Source organism: Erinaceus europaeus, chromosome 13 (assembly GCF_950295315.1).
Source record: "Erinaceus europaeus chromosome 13, mEriEur2.1, whole genome shotgun sequence".
Lineage (NCBI taxonomy): Eukaryota > Metazoa > Chordata > Mammalia > Eulipotyphla > Erinaceidae > Erinaceus > Erinaceus europaeus.
The window spans coordinates 14,012,556-14,034,411 of record NC_080174.1 but is presented as its reverse complement, the minus strand read 5'-3'; the positions used below and the strand labels follow the sequence as shown (position 1 = coordinate 14,034,411).

The following is a 21,856-nucleotide window of genomic DNA, read 5'->3' as shown; positions in this document are numbered from 1 at the left end:
GATGTTAAACTTAGAAGCTTCTAAAATACATGACCTGATTTTAATCAAACATCTAGACCTCATTTCCAGTTTACAGAAAATAGAGGACAAAATGAAGTAACCATCAGATAATTCCAGAACATGGAACATTCTACAAAGCAACAGGTCTGAACTCTTCAAAAAGTCAACATCACTGAAAAAAAAAAAGGGGGGGGGATGGTGGGAGAATCTTGACAGTGGGGGTAGATGAATGAGCAGGAAACTCTGAGAATAACTGAAAAACTGAGAATAAAATGAAAGAAACAACATTCAGTGCATGAAACTTGATGAAAGATGTGTGATTTTTTTTTAAGATTTACTGTGCTAAAAAAGAGACGAGGACTGCATCATCACTCTTAACATAGCCAATGCCAAGGATTGAACCCAGGACCTTATACTTTTGGCCCAGCACCCAAGCCATTATGCCGTAAGATGTATGGATGTGAAGGAGAAAAATAATGGTGGTGGGTACGGTGTGGAACTATACCCTGTAATCTTAGTATCTTGTCTTTGTGTTATTTGTTTTGCTTTTTTGTTTCTTTTTTTACTAGAGCACTGCTTATGGTAGGATAAGGGATTGAACCTGGGACCTCAGAGCCTGAGGCATGAGAGTTTGTATAACTATTATGCTATCTCCCTGCCTTAATTTTAAAATCTTGTAACTCACTATTAATTACAAAAAAAAAAAAATGACAAAGATGTGTATGAAATCATACTCTCGAAATCTTAGTTTGTAAATGACAATGAAGAAGAGAAAGAGGAGGAGGAAGACCACCGAGGGCTGGAGAGACAGCTCAGCTGGCAAGGTGCGCGACTTGCCCTGCATTTGGTCCAGGGTTGAACTCTGGCACTAAATGGCGGCTAGTGCTGTCATGTCTCTTCCTCCCAGTGTCTCTCTCTGAATGAAAACAATAGCCTAGCGGGCTATTGTGATATAGGCAAGAGATCCCAGCTCTGTGAAACAAAACAAAAACCACACGCGCACACACAAACTAGCACCTAGAGACACTGTCTTCAGACATCTAGGAAAATCTCCATCTAAACGCTACAGCTACATGAGCTCATTTTCTGCAGTGTGGCAATGGTACGGAAGCACTTTCTCTTTAAGATGCACGGTGAAATCATGAAAGATGAAACGTCACGACGGCTTTCAACTGAGTAGCCGACTGTTGAACAAAATGCTTTTAATTTGTTAAATGTGGGTGGAGAGGAGTGTTCATTAAGCTCTTGTGTGTTTCTACAGATGTATGAAATTCTTCATGTTAAAAAGTTAGGGGAAGTTGAAAATTTGTGCTCTTTCTTAGAGGCAAAAAGATGTCTGTGACACCTAGTAGTAAAAATAGGTAAGTATCCACAATCTGTAAGAAACTGTGGACCAGAGAGATAGCTCACCAGGTAGGGCACACACTTGGCCATAGTACAACAGAGGGTCAAAGCCAAGCACCACAGTGGAGGTGCTGTGGCACTGAGGAAAGCTCTACCGCTGTGGTGTCCCTTCCTCTAGCTAAGTGAGAAAGTCGCCTACCAGGTATTGGCTCCAAAAGAAAGAACACTCCTTAAAGAAGTCTCTAAGGGAAAGAAAGGAAGGAAGGAAGGAAGGAAGGAAGGAAGGAAGGAAGGAAGGAAGGAAGGAAGGAAGGAAGGAAGGAAGGAAGGAAGGAAGGAAGGGGAAGAAAGGAAAGGAAAGGAAAGGAAAGGAAAGAAAAGGAAAGGAAAGGAAAGGAAAGGAAAGAAGGAAGGAAGGAAGAAAGAAAGAAAGAAAGAAAGAAAGAGAGGAAAGAAGTGGGCAAAAGACATGCTTTTCAGTGATAGCAATTGGGAAGGACTATATTGGTAGTACATATGAAAAGACATTCAACCTTATTCCAATTTAGGAACCACTAGGGAGACTTTCACTCTGCCCAAAATGGATTTCCCTTCCCTGTCTTACACAACGAAAAACCAGATAAAATATGTACAACTAAGTTTTTCAAATACTGGGCACCTGTCAGTGCAGAATAATGACCTTTGGGAAAAAGAAAACAAGGAAAGTCCTACCATTGTCCAAGGTCACTGCATGGAGTTTCCAGGCTGTAACATTTTAAAAGGAAAGGGAATTCAAAGAGCCTGGGATTCTCCCTGAGTAGACAATTTAAAAGAGCCAGGGAAAAATCTTCAGGGTATAGTATTCAAAGAGGGAGCTACCAAGGGACAGGGAGGTTTTCCCTGAGCCTTCTGAGGTTTTTCCCTGAGCCTTCAACTAACTACTAATCAGTGTACACGCAGGAGGAAATTGCCCAAGGGCGGGAAAGAAAAGCAGAAGTGGTACTACCTACAGGGGACTCATACAGAATAGTCTTTGCTCCCAACAGCCACTAAGTGGGGTAAATTTCATAATAAATCAGGTACAAGGAAGATTTTTCAGGAGGGTCCTGGCAGTAGTAGACCCAATTAGTTCTAGATTAAAGGTTGCTCTGGTCATATCTCATTAAGTTTTAAAAGCAAGTTATGAAAAAGGGATCAAGTTGCTTCAAAGTAGTTCAATTATACTGTGGGAAAAAGTTCAACAATTTAAAGAAATGCAAACGTTCCAGTATCCAATGTAATTAATTACCAGGAAGAAAAAAAGAAACTAACAAAAAGTACAACCCAATTTAAAAAGGGGGGGAGGAAAGCAATGAATTGAAAGAAATGAGAAGTAAAACCAATGATAAAATAGTCAATTACATTATTAAAAACAACTATAAGAAAATCTGATATTAAAAAAAGTACAGGCATGGTCCAGGAGGTAGCGCAGTGGATAAAGCACTGGACTCTCAAGCATGAGGTCCTGAGTTCAATCTCCAAGAGCGCATGTACCAGAGTGATATCTGGTTCTTTCTCTCTCTCCTCCTATCTTTCTCATTAATAATAATAATAAAGTATAAGCAAGCTAGGGAGAATCATGGAAGATATTTTTTAAAAACTCAACTATGATTTCTAAAACTCATGTTTGTGACCAAAAAAAAAAAAAAAAGTAGGATGGGACCAGCAGGATATTAGATACCTTAGGAGGTAAGATTAATGAACTTGAAGTCACAGCAATGGGAACTACCAGACAAAAAAGGGCTTAGACCAGCCAAAGCGTCAGGGATACATCCCAGATTCAAGTGGCTTAGCAGCCAAGAATCAGATTGGAGAGAAGGAGCAAGACAGGAAGGAACAAAAAAAGGTGACTGAAGAAATAATAGTAAAATCTTTCTAAATTTGGTGAAAACCCTAAATTTGCAATGTAAAGGTAGGTATATAACCCCTACAAGGGAAAAAATTCTATGCTGAGAGCACCACCAACAAATTGTCTAACAACAGTCCATGAGATAAGAGAAAACCTTAAAAGCAGCTAGAGAAAAAGAGCACAGAAAACAAAGACAATAGGCAGATATCACTTTAGGTCAACTAGATTGGCACAGTTTAAAAATCTGAGATGCTGGAGATCATGTGAAATGAACATAACTCACTGATGGTGGGGATAAACTGGTAGGTACAACTACTGCACAACAGAAAGTTGGCATTATCTCATAAAAATAAAGACATTCAAATTACATAAGAATATCACACCAAGATAGATTGTTCATAGCAGCATCATTTGAAATAGCAAAGTGAAAACAAATGTCCATCAATAGAAAAATGGATAAACTGTGATCTATTCATATACTACACAGCAATAAAATGGAGGGCTCTCAAACACTAAATTACTGAAAAAGTCACAGAAATACATATACATCATACCATTTACACAAAATTCAAAAACAAACAAAATTTAACATTACAATATACAAAGGTTGTAAAACTATAATAACAAGCAAGAAAATTACCAACAGAAATTTGAGAATAATTACTTGAGAAGGAGAAAATACATGGAGATGTCTAAAAAGTAATATTCTATTTCTTAAGCAGCAGATGGGTATATAGATAATATTCTTTATTTGTATATATCTGGGTATTTTTTTTGTAGGTATGAAATGCTTTGTTTGAAAAAAAAAAAAAAGGCTGGAAAAATGTGAAAGACCCAGATATGTACATACAAGGTGTAAAGAATATTATGTATAACAATAAAATTATGTAAAAAAGTATACAAAGAACAAGTTCAACTCTTTATTGTCTTGTAGTGCCCCACACAGACAGTACTGATCTAAAAGGGCCCTAATGCTGGTTGAAAAATAACAAGTAGTCTTTCACCGCTTTGCCACAAAATCTGACCACCTGTACTCTAGTGACAAGAGTAACGTGTTAGCCACTCATGTCTGACTCTTCATCTTTCACCTGTACTTAGACTTTTCTTTGTCTTTGGATTTCTTGGGACTCCTGCTTCGCTCTCTCCTTCTACCCCTTTCTCTCTCATAGGGGTCTGTTTGGTGTTTGGATTTGTGGCTGCTACTGTAGTGACCGTCCCTTTCTCGTGATCGGCTACGACTTCGGTTTTGAGACCGGTCTCTCCTTTCACTCTTCTGCTTCTCCCAACAGCTTTCTTCTTCTTCATAGTGACCAAACCCCATTTCCCGATAGATATCCTGTCAAAAGAATGGAGAGAGAGTTACGAGTGAACAAGTAAAATGATCCTATGGGTGCTATCAACTACTGAGACTTAATCAAGTGCACCATTAGCAAGCAGTCTCAGTAACTGTTGTGTGAACTCTAAACACAAATACCAAAGGTCTTGCAAATTAAAAGACAAGAAAGGGATGGGTGATAGTTCACCAGGTGGAACTAGAGCACATGAGGCCCTGGGTTCACCCCCTTAGACCACATTTAATTTTAATAATAAAAGAAGAATTCAGAAAAAAATCTAACTTTTTTAAAAAACTAATCTCACTGCATTATATCTACTGTTTCAGCTGAACTGAAGGATCAGATCCAAAACACAAGCAACAGAAACAGCTCAACTGAAATCAGAAAAATAACAATACCAAAAAGTCTGGTTATATGTAGTCACCTTTCCATCTCCTCAGTCTTCCATCCCCCCAAACTGTGGTCCCATCACTGAAACTAGAAAAATTCCCCGAAGAATCCTATAACGTAAACAGTGTTTAAATAACAAAGCCAGAAAGGTTTCAGACAAGTCTATCAATCTAAAAAGAAAACAGACAGTGCATTCTTTCATCTGAATGATTAGAGTTCGTTTCCTAACAGTTCCTCTCCAAATAAAGCATCACTGTCTATATAAGCTAATGTGCTTTTATTAAAATACTTATGCACCTATTTCATTTATTTATTTATTTATTTATTTATTTATTTTTCCTTTTGTTGCCCTTGATTTTCATTGTTGTAACTATGATTGTTGTTATTGATGTCATCGTTGTTAGGACAGAGAGAAATGGAGAGAGGAGGGGAAGACAGGTGGAGACAAAGATAGACACCTGCAGATCTGCTGTTCACCACCTGTGAAGCGACTCCCCAGCCGGTGGGGAGCCGGGGGCTCAAACCCGGATTCTTGCTGGTCCCTGCGCTTTGCGCCACATGCACTTAACCCACTGTGCTACCGCCCAACTCCCTTTATTTATTTCTTTTAATGAGTTAAGAAACACTGGAATTATCCATTACCCCCAAAGTCTTTTAAGTAAAGTTGGTTAGTTGGTTGGCTGGTTGACTGATTGGTTGGTTTTTACTAACTGACTGCTAAGATCCAGCTTATGGTGGTGCTGGGAGTTGGGCCTGGAACCTTTGGTGTCTCAGGTATTAAAGTCTTTTTGCATAACCACTATTCTATTATACCAGCCCTAAAGTGGGTACATTTAATACTTTGGACAGAGACAGAGAGAAACAGAGAGGGACGGGAAGATGGAGAGAGTGCGAGAGAAACACCTGCACCGATGCTTTACCATTTGTGAAGCTCCCCCAGGCAGGTAGGGACCAGGGGGCTTGAACGCGGCTCCTTGTCGCACTGTAGTATGGACACTCTACCGGATGTGCCGCCGCCTGTTCCTGGCAGAGAACTAGCTGAAGTTCTTTCCCACATGAAGAGGGCTAGTTACAATTCTGTTTGTGTCCTTTCCTAGTAAAATGAGCTCAACGAGTGAGTAAAATCTAGAGTCTGAAACCAATGGTCTTTTAAAGGATGGCTCATAAAATTCAACTTTATCTTAAAAGATTTTTCAGAGGAAAGGCAAAATTCTAAGGATTGAATTCCTGCAAGTCCCATTTCTATCACTTTAGACATTATAGTTGATGCCTATGTCAAGATTTAAAATCCAGAGCAGGGGCTGGGTGGTGGCACACCCAGCTGAGCACACAAATCACCATGCACAAGGACTGGGTTCAAGTCCCTGGTCCGACCTGTAGCAGGGGGAACTTGGACAGGAGGGGGAGCCTCACAGGTGATGAAGCAGTGCTGTAGGTGTCTCTCTCTACCCTTTTTTCCTGTTCTTTCAAAATAAACTGTCTTTTAAATAATAAAATTCAGAGTAGTAGATACCTCTAGTTAAGAACAGGGTTTTGAAAGTCGGGCAGTAGCGCAGTGTGTTAAGCGCAGGTGGCGCAAAGCGCAAGGACCAGTGTAAGGATCCTGGTTTAAGCCCCCCGCTCCCCATCTGCAGGGGAGTCGCTTCACAACCGGTGAAGCAGGTCTGCAGGTGTCTATCTTTCTCTCTCCCTATCTGTCTTCCCCTCCTCTCTATTTCTCTCTGTCCTATCTAACGACAACATCAAAAACAATAATAGTAACTACAACAATAAAAAACAAGGGCAACAGGTTAAGTGCACATGGCACAAAGTGCAAGGACCAGCATAAGGATCCCGGTTCAAGCCCCCAGCTCCCCACCTCAGGGTAGTCGCATCACAAGTGGTGAAGCAGGTCTGAGGTGTCTATCTTTCTCTCCCCCTCTCTGTCTTCCCCTCCTTTCTCCATTTCTCTCTGTCCTATTCAGCAACAACGACATCAATAACCACAACAATGTTAAAAAACAAGGGCAACAAAGGGGAAAATAAATAAAAAGAAGAAAAAAAAACAAGGGTAATAAAAGGGAAAATAAATATTTAAAAAAATTTTTTTTAAAAAACAGGATTTTAAGTAAATGTTTAACAAATGATTCCATATATTGTCTAAACAGTGTGATACTCCTGGCACTGCATTTACAGTACATTAAATCTAGTGGTCTGGGAGGTAGCAGAGTGGATAAAGCATTGGACTCTCTAGCATGAGGTCCTGAATTCAATCCCTAGTAGCACAGGCACCAGAGTGATGTCTGGTTCTTTCTCTCTCTCCCCTCCTATCTTTCTCATGAATAAATATTTTTTAAAAAGAGAAAAGAAATCTAATATCACTGTTACATCCAAAGAGTTGAGGCCCAGTAGGCGGTGCAGTAGATAAGGCATTAGACTTTCAAGCAAAAGGCTGAGTTCAATCCCAGGTACCACATATGCCAGGGTGATGCTCTGGTTTTCTTTCCCTCTTTCATTAATAAAAAATAAGAAATTAATAATAAATTAAAAAGAAACCGTTTTGTGGAATATAGCATTATAAGCTGACTCATGATTTTCCACATAATTTCTATCATTTCTTTTTTTTAATTTTTTTATATTTACTTATTTATTTATTCCTTTTGTTGCCCTTGTTGTTTTATTGTAGTTATTATTGATGTCATTGTTGTTGAATAGGACAGAGAGAAATGGAGAGAGGAGGGGAAGACAGAGAGGAGGAGAGAAAGACAGACACCCGCAGACCTGCTTCACTGCCTGTGAAGCGACTCCCCGCAGGTGGGGAGCCGGGGGCTCGAACCGGGATCTCGAACCGGGATCCTTATGCCGGTCCTCGCCACCTGCGCTTAACCCGCTGCGCCACCGCCCGGCCCCCAGTCTCTACAGTTTCTATCACTCGGTCCACTGTCTAAGATACTGGAAGTGGACAGTGAGCAGGTATCTTGACTGAAGTCTTTACCAACTGTTTTCTAACAAAATACAGCACATCCCTAGCTAAAAGATTTTGTGAGACTCCTGCAGTATATACTAAATGCAAGTATTTATGTAGTATGCTATTTGTATACCTAAAGGCAATATAATTTTAAAATGTAGACTATTAGCTGGCATGTAAATCCATAAAAATCTCAGCACATGGGAGTCGGGCAGTAGCACAGCGGTTAAGCGCAGGTGGCACAAAGCGCATGGACCAGCGTAAGGATCCCGGTTCGAGCCCCCGGCTCCCCACCTGCAGGGGAGTCACTTCACAGGTGCTGAAGCAGGTCTGCAGGTGTCTGTCTTTCTCTCCCCCTTTTGTGTTCCCCTCCTCTCTCCATTTCTCTCTGTCCTATCTAACAATGACAACATCAATAACAACAATAATAATAACTACAACAATAAAACAACAAGGGCAACAAAAGGGAAAGTAAATAAATTTTTAAAAATCTCAGCACACTCATGTACAAATAGGCACCTAAATGTTCTGAATGTTGGAGGCCAGGCGGTAGCCCAGCAGGTTAAGTGCACATGGCATGAAACACAAGGACCAGCGTAAGGATCCCAATTCGAGCCTCCGGCTCCCTATCTGCAGAGAGGTTGCTTCACAAACGATATCTATTTTTCTCTCCCCCTCTCTGTCTTCTGCTCCTCTCTCCATTTCTCTCTATCCTATCCAACAACAATGACAGCAATAACAACAATAATAATAATGACAACAATGATAAACAACCATGGCAACAGAAGGGAGAAAAAACAGCCTCCAAGAGCAGTAGATTCATAGTACAGGCAACGAGTGTCCATGATAACCCTGGAGGCAAAAAAAAAAAAAAAAAGTTCTGAATGTTTAAAATGAGAGGGGTTGGGAAGAAGGTTACACAGTACTGAAATCTTTGGAAAAAAAAAATTGAGGAAGCTGAAAATCTGAGATGAACCAAAACCATATACCTCTGCTACTTAAAGTAGTCGCAAAAAAGTCATTACTGTTAAGAAGACGTTTCAAACAGGAAAGTTAACCATAAGCTTAAATTTTATCAGAAAAATCTGTATGGAGGAGTTTGAACATCCCTCAAGGAATGAGTGTCTGACCTGGCTGCAAGCAGAACAATGCAAAGAGTGTAAATACGAAGTGAAAAGCAAGGAAGAACTGGCAGCACTGCGCACATGCAGGAGAAGAGCCGAGCCAGCAGAGTGAAAACATACTAAACAGACCCTCTAAGCAAGTGCCAGCACAAGATCACCTTCATGCTACAGGGAAAAGAAGAGAAGAGAAAAGAAATACCCAGAAGATAGCATAGTGGTTACACAAAGGAGTTTCATGCCTGACACTCCAAGGTGCCAGGTTCAACTACCAAGAGCTGAGCAGTGTTCTGGCTGGAGGGAAAGAAAAAAAAAAAAGAAAAGAAAAAGAAATGATAATGAAAAAGACTAGAGAGGTAGCCATTCAATTGTCTGATAACTTGCCATATTAAAATCAGGCTAGTCTGGAGTAAAGGAAAAGCCTTTGCACCTGAAGCAAAATAAAGTGTCCAAGTTGTAGCTCTCCCACTAAAACATCAGAGACTGTAGGCCTGAGGTTAGGGCCTTCACAGCTCAACTACCAACTGAATGAGACTATTTCTAAGTCCTTTCCAGCATGAACTTTAAAGTAGTCTATCATTTTAGACATTCAAACCACAAAAAAACAGATGATTAAGTTAACATGCGCTGAGAAGGGGGGGAGATAAAAAACTTAAGGGAGTCGGGCGGTAACACAGTGGGTTAAGTGCAGGTGGCGCAAAGCACAAGGACCGGCATGAGGATCCTGGTTCGAGCCCCCGGCTCCCCACCTGCAGGGCAGTCGCTTCACAGGCGGTGAAGCAGGTCTGCAGGTGTCTGTCTTTCTCTCCCCCTCTCTGTCTTCCCCTCCTCTCTCCATTTCTCTCTGTCCTATCCAACAAGGACAATGTCAATAACAATAATAACAACTACAACAATAAAACAACAAAGGCAACAAAAGGGAATAAATAAATAATTTAAAAAAAAAAAAGAAAAAAACTTAAAAGTAGTCAACTTAACCTAGCAGATGGTTAAAGTAGTCAAAAAGCAGACTCAGCTAACAAAATGCTATCTCTGCTCAGGGACTAAATCAAGATTTCAGTTAAATCGCTAATGTAACACTAAGGAAAGTAACAGCAGGGGGTCGGGCGGTGGCGCAAAGCGCAAGGACCGGTCAGGATCCCGGTTCAAGCCCCCGGCTCCCCACCTGCAGGAGAGTCGCATCACAGGTGGTGAAGCAGATTGGCAGGTGTCTTTCTCTCTCCCTCTCTCCATTTCTCTCTGTCCTATCCAGCAACGACGACATCAATAACAACAACAATAAAACAACAAGGGCAACAAAAGAGAATATATATATTAAAAAAAAATTTATAGTAACAGTAAAAGCAGAGGTCAAATCATAAAAACACAGAACACCTATGAAAACCACAGTGAAGGACTGACAAACGCTCTGAATACTTCCATCCAGGCAAACAACCCACACAGCTCAGTACTCACTTTCTGTAACCACAGTGAAACTCAAACCTCAACAATACAGTCATCATCTTTGGAATTAAGACATGGGGTGGAAAAACTAAATGGAGATGTTTTTGAAGTGAACAGTAAAGCTGTTGCTCAACAGAATACAAAGAATTTATACAAATAAGTTGGAAGTATTCTTGGGAACGCAGGCTCACCAAGCAAAATTATCAACGAGTAGGAGAATTTGAGCTATACTTCAAAATGATCTAGTATTGAAACTTTCCTTTAAGTATTGTATTTCCAGATGAGGAAACCATGGCTCAGAACTACAAAAACCCTATTTTGGTCATATCAGTGACTATCAGTGCAGAAATTTAAATCTAGCTTTTCTGACAGAAGATCTTTCCCTTCATAAACCATATTCTACCTGCCCATCTGTGTTCACAATAGCGAAACGGTGGCAGTAACCTAAATGCCCATCAGCAGGTGACTAGATAGAGAAGTCCTAGGACATACATTCCACAGGATACCACTCTGCAATTAGGAAAGGTGACGATGTGTCCTGATGGAGGCGGTGAGCATGCTACGTGAAGTAAATAAAGAGTGAAAGACAACTACCAGATGATTTCACTCATGTGGAATCTAGAGCACTGAAACACAGGAGCTTGCAAAATCAAACAAACAAATTCAGACTTTGTGAGAATCATGAAGGTTATTATTAGAAGGGTGGGGGACACAGAGCTTTAGCGGTGGGTGTGGTATAGAGCTATGTGCACCCTGTGATCTTATGATATTGCATTATATACAACCAGTACTAAATTACTAATAAATATTATCTTTTTAAAGATTATATTTATTTATTTATTAATGAGAAAGATAGGAGAGAGAAAGAACCAGCTATCGCTCTGGTACATGTGCTGCCGGGGGTTGAACTCAGGACCTCATGCTCGAGAGTCCAGTGCCTTAGTCACTGCACCACCTCCCGGACCTCTGAAAATCATTTTTAAAAGTTTATGAGTGAAACCAAAGTAGAACTTGGACTGAGTTTGGTGTATTACACTAAAGTACAGAACTCGGGGGTGGGGGTGCTGGGAGGGGAGTTCAGGTCCTGGTACTTCACATGATGGTGGAGAAAGACCTAGGCTGAGAGTGAGAGTGTTTTGCAGAAAACTGAGAAATTTGACATATGTACCAACAACTGTATTTACTATAAACCATTAATCCCCCATTAAGTTTGAGTGCTGGGGGGGTCAGGCTGTAGCGTAGCAGGTCAAGCGCACATGGCGCGGAACTCGAGGACCCAAGTAAGGATCCCAGTTTGAGCCCAGTTTGAGCTCCCACCTGCAGGGGAGTCGCTTTACAGGCGGTGAAGCAGGTCTGCAGGTGTCTGTCTTTCTCTCCCCCTGTCTTCCCCTCACTCTCCATTTCTCTCTGTCCTATCTGGCAACAACATCAATAACAACAATAATAACTACAATGATAAAAACAACAAGGGCAACAAAAAAGGAAAATATTTAAAAATAAAGTTTGAGTGCTGTACATAAAATTTAGTTATAAATTAAAATGATAGACTATGTTTTAGCAGAACCACACGTGTTGTTTTTATATTTACTTATTTTCCCATTTGCTGCCCTTGTTTCTTATTGTTGTTGTTACTGATGTTGTCATTGCTAAATAGGACAGAGAGAAATGGAGAGAGGAGGGAAAGACAGAGAGGGGGAAAGAAAGACAGACACCTGCAGACCTGCTTCACCGCCTGTGAAGTGACTCCCCTGCAGGTGGGAGCTGGGGGGCTCGAACCGGGATCCTTATGCCGGTCCTTGTGCTTTGCGCCACACTTTTTTTTTTTTTATTAGTGGATAGAGACATAGAGAAATTGAGAAGGGAGGGGGAAGACAGAGAGGGAAAGAGACAGAGAGACACCTACAGCTCTACTTCACCACTCATGAAGCTTTCCCCTTGCAGGTGGGGACCAGGGCCTTGAACCTGGGTCCCTGTGCGCTGCAGTGTGCGCGCTTAACCAGGTTCGCCACCGCCTGGCCCATACCACACTTGTTTTTAATGAGAAGAAGCAAATGTCCACAGATACGAAAAGCACTCTTGCATTACAGTGTGGAAATATATATTGCTACTTCAAAAACAGTCTTTCATATTTTGTGATAGATAGTTGTGAAAACTGAAATCCACTAGCCTAATAAAAACAACTACATTTTAGAGTGTAGAACACACCCATCCCTGTTCAGAACTAGATCAGTGTTTCCTAAATGATTCAACACATCATGGAGCTGTACCTAACAGAGGGATAATTGTCTACTTCTCGACATCTCTCTACATCCGGACCTTAGTGAGTGTCACACCTGGTTAGTGTTTTTGATCGGCATGTAATCCTCGTCTTCCTTCTCTTCAGAGCAGTGGTGGGTTTTCTTCTTGTGTTTTTTGCTTGTGCGTGAATGGCCTGACTTTGAGTCTTCTGCCGGCTCATCTAATATAAGATCATATTTCGCACTGTTGCAGCTAGTTAAGGAAAACGTGAGGACAGACACTAGAAATGCACAAAAACACAGGTAAACCAAGGATGCCACAAGGCTGAAAGGCTGTCAGAAAAGTCCTGATGTAGGAAAGGAGGGCAAGGGATGGGATAAAGGATGGTGGGGCACTGCTGGGCCTCCTAGACACCAGTCAACGGGAGCTAAGAGGCTGTGCCTCAGTGCTAAAGACATACTACAAACCACTAACGGCCCCCAATAATTATTTTTTTAATTGTAACCTTTTTAAAATTTTTTTATATTTATTTATTTTCCCTTTTGTTGCCCTTGTTGTTTTATCGTAGTTTTTTGTTGTTGTTGTCGTTAGGACAAAGAAAATGGAGAGAGGAGGGGAAGGCAGAAGGGGAGAGAAAGATAGACACCTGCAGACCTGCTTCACTGCTTGTGAAGCGACTCCACTGCAAGTGGGGAGCCAGGGGCTCAAACCCGGATCCGTAGGCGGCCCTTGTGCTTTGTGCCATGTGCACTTAACCCGCTGTACTACCACCCAACTCCCAACAGAAAGTGTCATGACTTGCCAACACTGTGGGTGAGTGCACACGTGCGCATACGGCATTTGCAAAAAAAATAGAAGTACAAAAGCCTGAAGTGAAAAATCATACATCGTGTAGTGATCTCCCGTTATACAACTTTGTATTACAAATCAGTGCCTGACACAGCCTGGGAGGTAGCACAGCAGATAAAGTGCTGGACTCTCAAATGTGAGTTTGATCCCCAGCATCACATATGCCAGAGTGATGATCACTTTCATTAATAAATAAATCTTTGGGAGTCAGGTGGTAGCGCAGCGGTTAAGCTCAGGTGGCATTAAAGCTCAAGGACCGGTGGAAGGATCCCGGTTCTAGCCCCTGGCGCCCCACCTGTAGGGGAGTCGCTTCACAGGCGGTGAAGCAGGTCTGCAGGTGTCTTATCTTTTTCTCGCCCTCTCTGTCTTCCCCCCCTTTCCATTTCTCTCTGATCTATCCAACAATGACGACATCAATAACAACAACAATAACTACAACAATAAAACAGCAAGGGCAACAAAAGGGAAAATAAATGAAAAAAATTAAATAAATAAATAAATCTTTTTTTAAAAAATCAGTGGTCAAATGGGATATAGAAAAATTTAAAAATGTTACTTATCTAGCTTGTAAGAGGTGTGATTGTTTTTAAATTTCACTTAAATGTGTTACAAAAATGTCAACAGTATGTTTTAATTTAGAGATGACTATTTTCAAACATAACATTATGACTGCAATACACTATTACCTCTGCTAAAAAATTATCTCCAACACTACAATGGACTTTGAGGAAGGCTGACAAGAACGAGAACAGTGGTTTTCAAAAGAAAGCTTAGGAGGATGGCCCCCAAGGAAAACTATTTTAGTGGCATGTGGGATCAGAGAAAATGCAGACACGCTTCCCTTCAAACCTGAGCTTCACATCTGCTTTTACAAATGCCACACAGCTCTATGCTTTCCTCGTGGATGTCTCACTTCTACATAATACTCAACAGGAAAATACTGTCCTTTTGGGCAATTCACAGGTGGCAAAGATAGCCAGTCAGCCTGCACCATCCTGTTATCCCTCCCTTGTCTTCAACATCTTTTCTCTCATTCCAGGTCACATTGTTTCCAGAGTACTTGACTACTTTCAGTCTATCAATTCAATCGTCCCAACCCATGGTTTCACCTTAATGTGTGTCTCACATGCTGCCCCCTCTAGCAATAAAATGTGTTAGTGTTTTTCAAACTCCTGATCATAATACAGCAATGGGCTGCAAAACCCATTTAGTGGGTCATAGTTAGCTTTGCTTAAAAATACATTGCATAAAGGGGCCAGGCGGTGGCGCACCTGGTTAAGTGCACACATTACAGTGCACAAGGATCCAGGTTCAAGCCCCTGGTCCCCACCTACATGGGAAAAGCTTCACAAGTGGTGAAGCAGTGCTGCAGGTGTCTCTCTGTCTCTCTCCCTCTCTATCTCCCCCTCCCTTCTCAACTTCTCACCGTCTCTATCCAATAATAAGTAAATAAATAAAACAAAAAAATTACATAAAAATATAGTTGTATGGCATCTAATTTGAATATTCATGGAATTTCTGTTTCAAGTATATGTACATGCAAATTACCACACTTGAACTGTGCTGAGTCAAAATAAACTGCATTCCTTAAATGGAGAACTGTTAAACAGACAGTGATCCTCTCCCACAAGTTCAAGTTGCAATTTTAATATCACTTTTTTTTTCTTTTCCTCCAGGGTTATTGCTGGGCTCGGTGCCTGCACCATGAATCCACTGCTCCTGGAGGCCATTTTTTTCCCCCTTTTGTTGCCCTTGTTGTAGCTTCATTGTGGTTATTATTATTGCCCTTGTTGATGCAATTCGTTGTTGGATAGGACAGAGAGAAATGGAGAGAGGAGGGGAAGACAGAGAGGAGGAGAGAAAGATAGACACCTGCAGACCTGCTTCACCGCCTGTGAAGCGACTCCCCTGCAGGTGGGGAGCCGGGGGGCTCGAACCAGGATCCTTACGCTGGTTCCTGCGCTTTGCGCCACATGCACTTAACCCACTGCGCCACCGCCCGACCCCCTTAATATCACTTTTTATAGGGTTAACTGAGTAAGGGTCACCTCAGAATATTTAGTTAATGGCAATGATCTGTTTTCTTGCTGGCAGTGGAACATAAAGTCCAGGAAGGCAGGTACAATATTTCACTGCTAAACCGAGTATGGAGTAGATATGTTGGACAACTATTTGTTGATCACTGGTCATACCCCCAAAGCATCTGTCACAACTCATCCTTCCTTGTTTGTTTATCCACTACCTCCCACTCACCAGACAATCAACACTTCTAGGAGATGCCAACTCTCTTCTAACTCTTAGGAATTACTCTGTCTACCCTGTCTCCTTAATTAATTCCTTGAGGTCTATCTGTTCTGATCAACTTAAACTCCTTCTTCTACTGCCATTTTTAATATTCTTATTAATAATCCACATTCACAGTAATCTCTCTCTCTCAATCAACAAAGCAGTGGGATGTCAGAAAAGTCAGGACACAAGCTTTTTCAACTGACTTTTAAACATTTATATACGCTTAGACCCTCCTCTGCATCTCCCTTCTAGCTAGTCACAGCAATGTGTGAAAATATAGAGAGACACGAAGACGACCCGACTGAGTCAGACTTTTTCAATACTCTGTGTGAGAGTAATTAGTAGTAAATGTGCCAGAACATGTCTGTCTTCTCCTTCCACTTCAAAGGGGTAAGAGCAGCAAAAGTTAACACTAGCTACATGTGGTGATTTAAATTTAATTAAATCAAAATTCAGTTTTTCTGTTTATTTCACATCACTAGTCGTATCAGACTATGGATACTGTAATCTCTACTGGTGCAGGAAGCTCTATTCTAATTATTATTTTTTATTTTTATTGGATAGAGACAGCCAGAAATTGAGAGGGGAAGGGATGACTGAGAGAGAGAGAGACACCCGCAGCTCTGCTTCACCACTTGTGAAGCTTTCCCTCTGCAGGTGGGGACCAGGGGCTCGAACCCGTGTCCTTGCGCACTGTAACATGTGCGCTCAACCAGGTGCTCCACCACCCGAACCAGGAAGCTCTATTCTTATTTGTAATTTTTATGTATAGTTGTTATGTCTTAAACTCTTCACAGCCAGAAATTTACTATAGCTACAGTAATAATTTTTTAAGCTAAAAATGTGCTTATCCTATATGTAAACCCTCTGTAAAAATGTTGAATAAATAACAAGTCATTTTCTTACCTGATTAGGTTGCTTACTTGTAGTAAGTTGGTTGTCTAGCAACAAATATTTATTGGGTTCCTACTTTATACAGCAGCTGACACTTATTTACTCATTCTTTGTCATTTATTACTTATTTATGCCATTATTTCACTGTTCTGTGCTGACATTTTCAAACAGACAGACAGACAGGGAGAAAAAGAAAGACCCCACAGCACAGACGCTTCTCTTTGTGAGAAGGGGACTGGAATTGAACCTGGGTCACATGCGTGGCATGGAAGGCACCTTCTCAGGTGAGCTAGCTCTCTGACCCAACAATTAACTTTTACAGAATTAAAAAGAAATCCATTGGTATGATCATTTAATTTAGATCCTGCCAAGTTTTAGGTTGAGACAAGAAGCATGCTGGGTATGTCATTTTAACTCATCAATATTCTCATTATAAATCTATCACTCTACACATCGGGGTTTATTTCTTTTGTGAGTCTATCAGGTAAATGGTTTCTTTGTTTCAGTTTCTATTGGTGTTTCAGGAATCCTCTTTTCTAGTTATTCAGCAATGGAAGGTGAGTATCATGCTGGCTCGTACGTAGTCATTAAACAATACACTGGCTGTCTGCAGGGCATAAAGCAGTGTCAAGTATGAGAGCTGGATAGTGTCTGTCTGCTGACAGTCAGCATGAGGAGAGACTTTCACCTGCAGGCAGAAGAGTAACATCAGATACAGCTCAGTCTACACAGGCTGGATAACTGGTCTTATAAAGGATACTCCTGTTTGGGTTTTACTTTGTCTTTCAGAACCAGATTGGATGATTTATCCTGTTCCTTTTCATACTCCTTGAAATCACTCTTGGTATATTTTCCTCCTATTAAAAGAGAAAATAAATAAATAAATAAATAAAGGGAACTAAATCACCGAACTAATCAAGAACAGTAACTTATGAGTAAGAGCTGTTTTTATAAGTGGCATTTACATATACATATACATATACATATGTATATATAGTAAACACACACTCACATATACATACATATCATGGAGACAGCAAAAAGTTGAAAAGAGATCAAAGGAATCACAGTAATTCACTCTCCACTGCAATTTTTTTTAATATTTGTTTTATTTATTTATTCCCTTTTGTTGCCCTTGTTGTTTTATTGTTGTAGTTATTATTGTTGTTGTCGTTGTTGGATAGGACAGAGAGAAAGGGAGAGAGGAGGGGAAGACAGAGAGGAGGAGAGAAAGATAGACACCTGCAGACCTGCTTCACCGCCTGTGAAGCGACTCCCCTGCAGGTGGGGAGCCGGGGTTCGAACCGGGATCCTTATGCCGGTCCTTGTGCTTTGCGCCACCTGCGTTTAACCCGCTGCGCTACAGCCCGACTCCCTCCATTGCTATTTTAACTGAACCAGACTGCATTTACTTTTGAAGCTATTCATCAACAGTGCACATATGCTGCCATCTAATGTTCAAATGTGAGTACTGCAACGCCAAACTCGGGTCCTAAATCAACAGAGAACATGCTGAGTGGGAAGTAATGCAGTATTTACGGAGACTAAGCCTATGAGAACATTAGTTCCAAAGGAGAGTGAGAGCTTCAGACATGAGATCTGAGACACAAGTTCTCAAGAAGTGGACTTGAAAGATTTTTAATGAGTGGTCCGGGAGGTGACACACTGGATAGGGCACTGGACTCTCAAGTGTGAGGTCCCAAGTTCAATCCCCGGCATCACATGTAACAGAGTGATGTCTGGTTCTTTCTCTCTCTCTCTCTCTCTCTCTCCTATCATTTCTCATGAATAAATAAATTAAATATTTTTTTTAAAAGATTCTTAATGACACAAGGGACACTATGTCCAAAATTTCAACAGGGTAAATGGGACAGCAGGCTGTGTGCACAAGTTCACAAAAGAAACACACAAGAACCAGGTTGTGGATGAAACTGAGAGTTTTTAAAAAATAACTGGTTCTCTTATCCATAAAATTAAACAACTGCATTACGCAGTTTATAAGATTCCTTTTAACTTTTACATGTTGGGGCAGGATTCTCTTTACTTAGCAGTTCAAAGGGATAAATCTTGCGTAAGGTGATGTTTTAAGTTATCTTTCTTCTCTTTATTTCTTATACTATTACTACAACTCTTCAAGTATCATGAGAAACTTGTGTCTGTCCTGACTGCTTTTTCTTGTTCTAAATGTGTTAAATCGACAGCCAATTAACATCCAACTATCAACTTATCAAATAGTATTATGGCATATTGGTATTACCTCAGCCAGAGAGAGAGCACTCCTTGCAGCTTCTTTATTCTTTTATTTTTAGGTTGATTGATTTATTTAAAAGAAGGAAAAGAGAGCACCAAAGTAAAAGAATACAGGTCCAAGAAGGAAGACAGAGGACCTAGTGGGGGTTGTACTGTCATGTGAAAACTGAGAAATGTTATGCATGGACAAACTACTGTATTTGCTGTCGAATGTAAAACATTAATTCCCCAATAAAGAAATTTTTTAAAAAACAGTAAAAGAGAAAGAGTGAAAGAGATAGATATCTGAGCTCCGTCATTTATGATGTCCTACTTTGTTTCAGTCTTTTTCATTATATACAGTGCGTCTCACACATGCAAGATGGGTGCTCTGACACTCAGCCACAGTCTGACCCCACTATTTTTTAAAAACTGGTAAGCATTAATAATAGAAGTACCTACTTGGTGAACTCAGAACCTTTGGAAATAAAAGCAGGCAATAGATAACGTTCTATACAAATATGCAACAAAATACTGGTAACTGTAGCAAACTGGCAGCGTTTCATCACTAAAAAATACCTGCCAGTAGGAGTCTCACTACGGGTGAGGCAATTTTAGTATCATAGGCAGAATTACAGACTGAAGTGCAAGTTTCGAGGGTCAGGAGGTGGTACACCCAGTTAAGCGCACACAGTAAGGATCCAGGTTCAAGCTCCCAGCTCCCCACCTGCAGGGGGGATGCTTCACAAGCGGTGAAGCAGGTCTGCAGGTGTCTCTCTTTCTCTCTTCCTCTCTATCTCCCCCACCCCTCCCAGCTTCTCTGTCCTGTCCACTCAAATAGAAAAAATAGCCACCAGGAGAAGTGAATTCTAAGTGCTGACACCAAGCCTCAGCAATAACCCTGGAGACAAATAAATAAAGTGGAAGGTTCTAGTTCAAATTCTTGCTCTGGTGCTTGACAGCACACATCCCTTATCTCAAACTCATTCTTTTCATTTATAAAGTGAATTTCACACATCACTGGTATTATTAAATGAAATTCTACAGAAAGAAAAAAGACTGGCAAAACAGGTTACTTGGATAGTAAGCATTCTTTCTCTTTCTCTCTCTGTCTCTGAAATTCTAGACTTAGTGATATGAAAGCACAAATACAAATGGTAGACATTACATCAGTAATCATTCCTCTTAATTAATAGCACTAAGTCAAAGAAAAGAAACCAATGGGAAGATAAGCAGCGTGCAAACAAAGTGCGAGTGATAAAAGGTGGGCCGACATACCCTTTCCTTTCCACTTGACCTTTGCGACAGACTGGCTGAAATCCACGTGTACTCTCCTGTCATCTATGAGCACATTGTCCATTTTGAAAAACGCTTTTTCACAATCTTCTTCCTGATAATTACAAAAACTCAGGCATAAACCTTATAGAAAAGATTTCTGTAGTTAGAACAAATACTAAAGTCACAAAAAAAATTGTTCCTAAAACAAACATTTAAATGCTTATTATTCCATCAAGGGCTGCTAAATGATGTAACTTTCACCTCAATTACACCAAACAGCACCTCTACTCAGCAGCATTCACTGCTATCCCAATTTCTCAGTGAGATCTTCCACTCAGTATAGTCCTCTACACTCAATTATCTATCAACATAAACAACTCTGAAAACTTATTTATTTACTGCCCCCACAGTTGTCACTGGGGTTCAGTGCCTGCACTATGAATCAACCGCTCCTGGTAGCCATCATTTTCCCATTGTTGTTGTTAATGTTGTTGAATAAGACAGAGAAATCGAGAGAGATGGGGAAGACAGAGGAGGAGAGCAAGATAGATACCTGCAGATATGCTTCACCACTTATGAAGCAACCCTCCTGCAGGTGGAGAGCCAGGGACTTGAACTGGGATCCTTGTGTTCTGTGCCTTGTGCGCTTAACTCGTGCTACCACCCAGCCCCCGAAAACTCATTTACTGTATGTGAAAAGTTCTAACTAGAACTTTAAAGCTTTAAAGATACACTCATGCAGATTGCATGTAGATAAAGTATAAAAATTTAACCTATTCCCTACTGGAATACAATAAAGTTAGTTATTTCCTGAGTGCTTAAAAATAGAGCAAACTAATTTCTAGTTTTAGAGACTACAAAAAAGTTATGCACTTTTAAAAATCTTTTGACTGGGGCCAGGTGGTGGCGCACCTGGTTGAAGGCATGTTACAATGCGTAAGAACCCAGGTTCAAGCCCCGTCCCCACCTGCAGGGGGAAAGCTTCACAAGTGCTGAAGCAGTGCTATAGGTGTCTGTCTCTCTTTCTCTCTATCCCACCCTTCCCTCTCCATTTCTGGCTATTTCTATCCAGTAAATAAATAAAGATAATAAACATTTTTTAAATCTTTTTATTTATTATTGGATAGAGACAGGGAGAAATTGAAAGGGGAGGGAAAGATAGAGAGGGAAAGAGACAGAGAGACACCTGCAGCCATGCTTCACCACTCGTAAAGCTTTCCCCCCTGCAGATGGGGACCAAGGGCTTGAACTCAGGTCCTTGCACACTGTAATGTGAGTGCTTAACTAAGTGTGCCACCATCTGGCTCCCTGTATTTTCTTTCTTTTTACTTTTTAGTACTACATAAGAACACACTCACATCTAATGCCAAACTTAATATATCTAAATTACAACTTACCTTTTCAAATTCAATGAAAGCATAACAGAGGGATTCTCCTGTCTTCCAATCCCGGATAACCTCACAACTGAAGAAGGAAAAAAAAAGGTTTGGGAAAAGTGATTATAGAGAAAAAGCATTCACTCTCACCCCTCAAAGTGAAAGTGGGGGGGAAGGAAGTGTTAAACTCATAGAACTGCATCTTTCTGGGGCTGGGTGGTGGCACACCTGGTTAAACACACGTTACAGTGAGTAAT

At 40.8% G+C, this 21,856-nt stretch overlaps 1 protein-coding gene across 1 annotated transcript in view; it reads right to left on the bottom strand.

The window, feature by feature from the left end:
* Positions 1–3,580: 3,580 nt before the first annotated feature.
* Positions 3,581–21,856, bottom strand: part of PPIL4 (peptidylprolyl isomerase like 4) — a 36,052-nt gene continuing 17,776 nt past the window's right edge. Inside the window, exons 9-13 of the mRNA XM_060205359.1 lie at positions 21,621–21,687; positions 20,224–20,335; positions 17,477–17,573; positions 12,780–12,927; positions 3,581–4,547 (exon numbers count right to left, since the gene is read on the bottom strand). Of these exons, the coding sequence (XP_060061342.1) occupies positions 4,296–4,547; positions 12,780–12,927; positions 17,477–17,573; positions 20,224–20,335; positions 21,621–21,687 (676 nt within the window). The 3' untranslated portion in view covers positions 3,581–4,295. The remainder of the gene's footprint in view (positions 4,548–12,779; positions 12,928–17,476; positions 17,574–20,223; positions 20,336–21,620; positions 21,688–21,856) is intronic.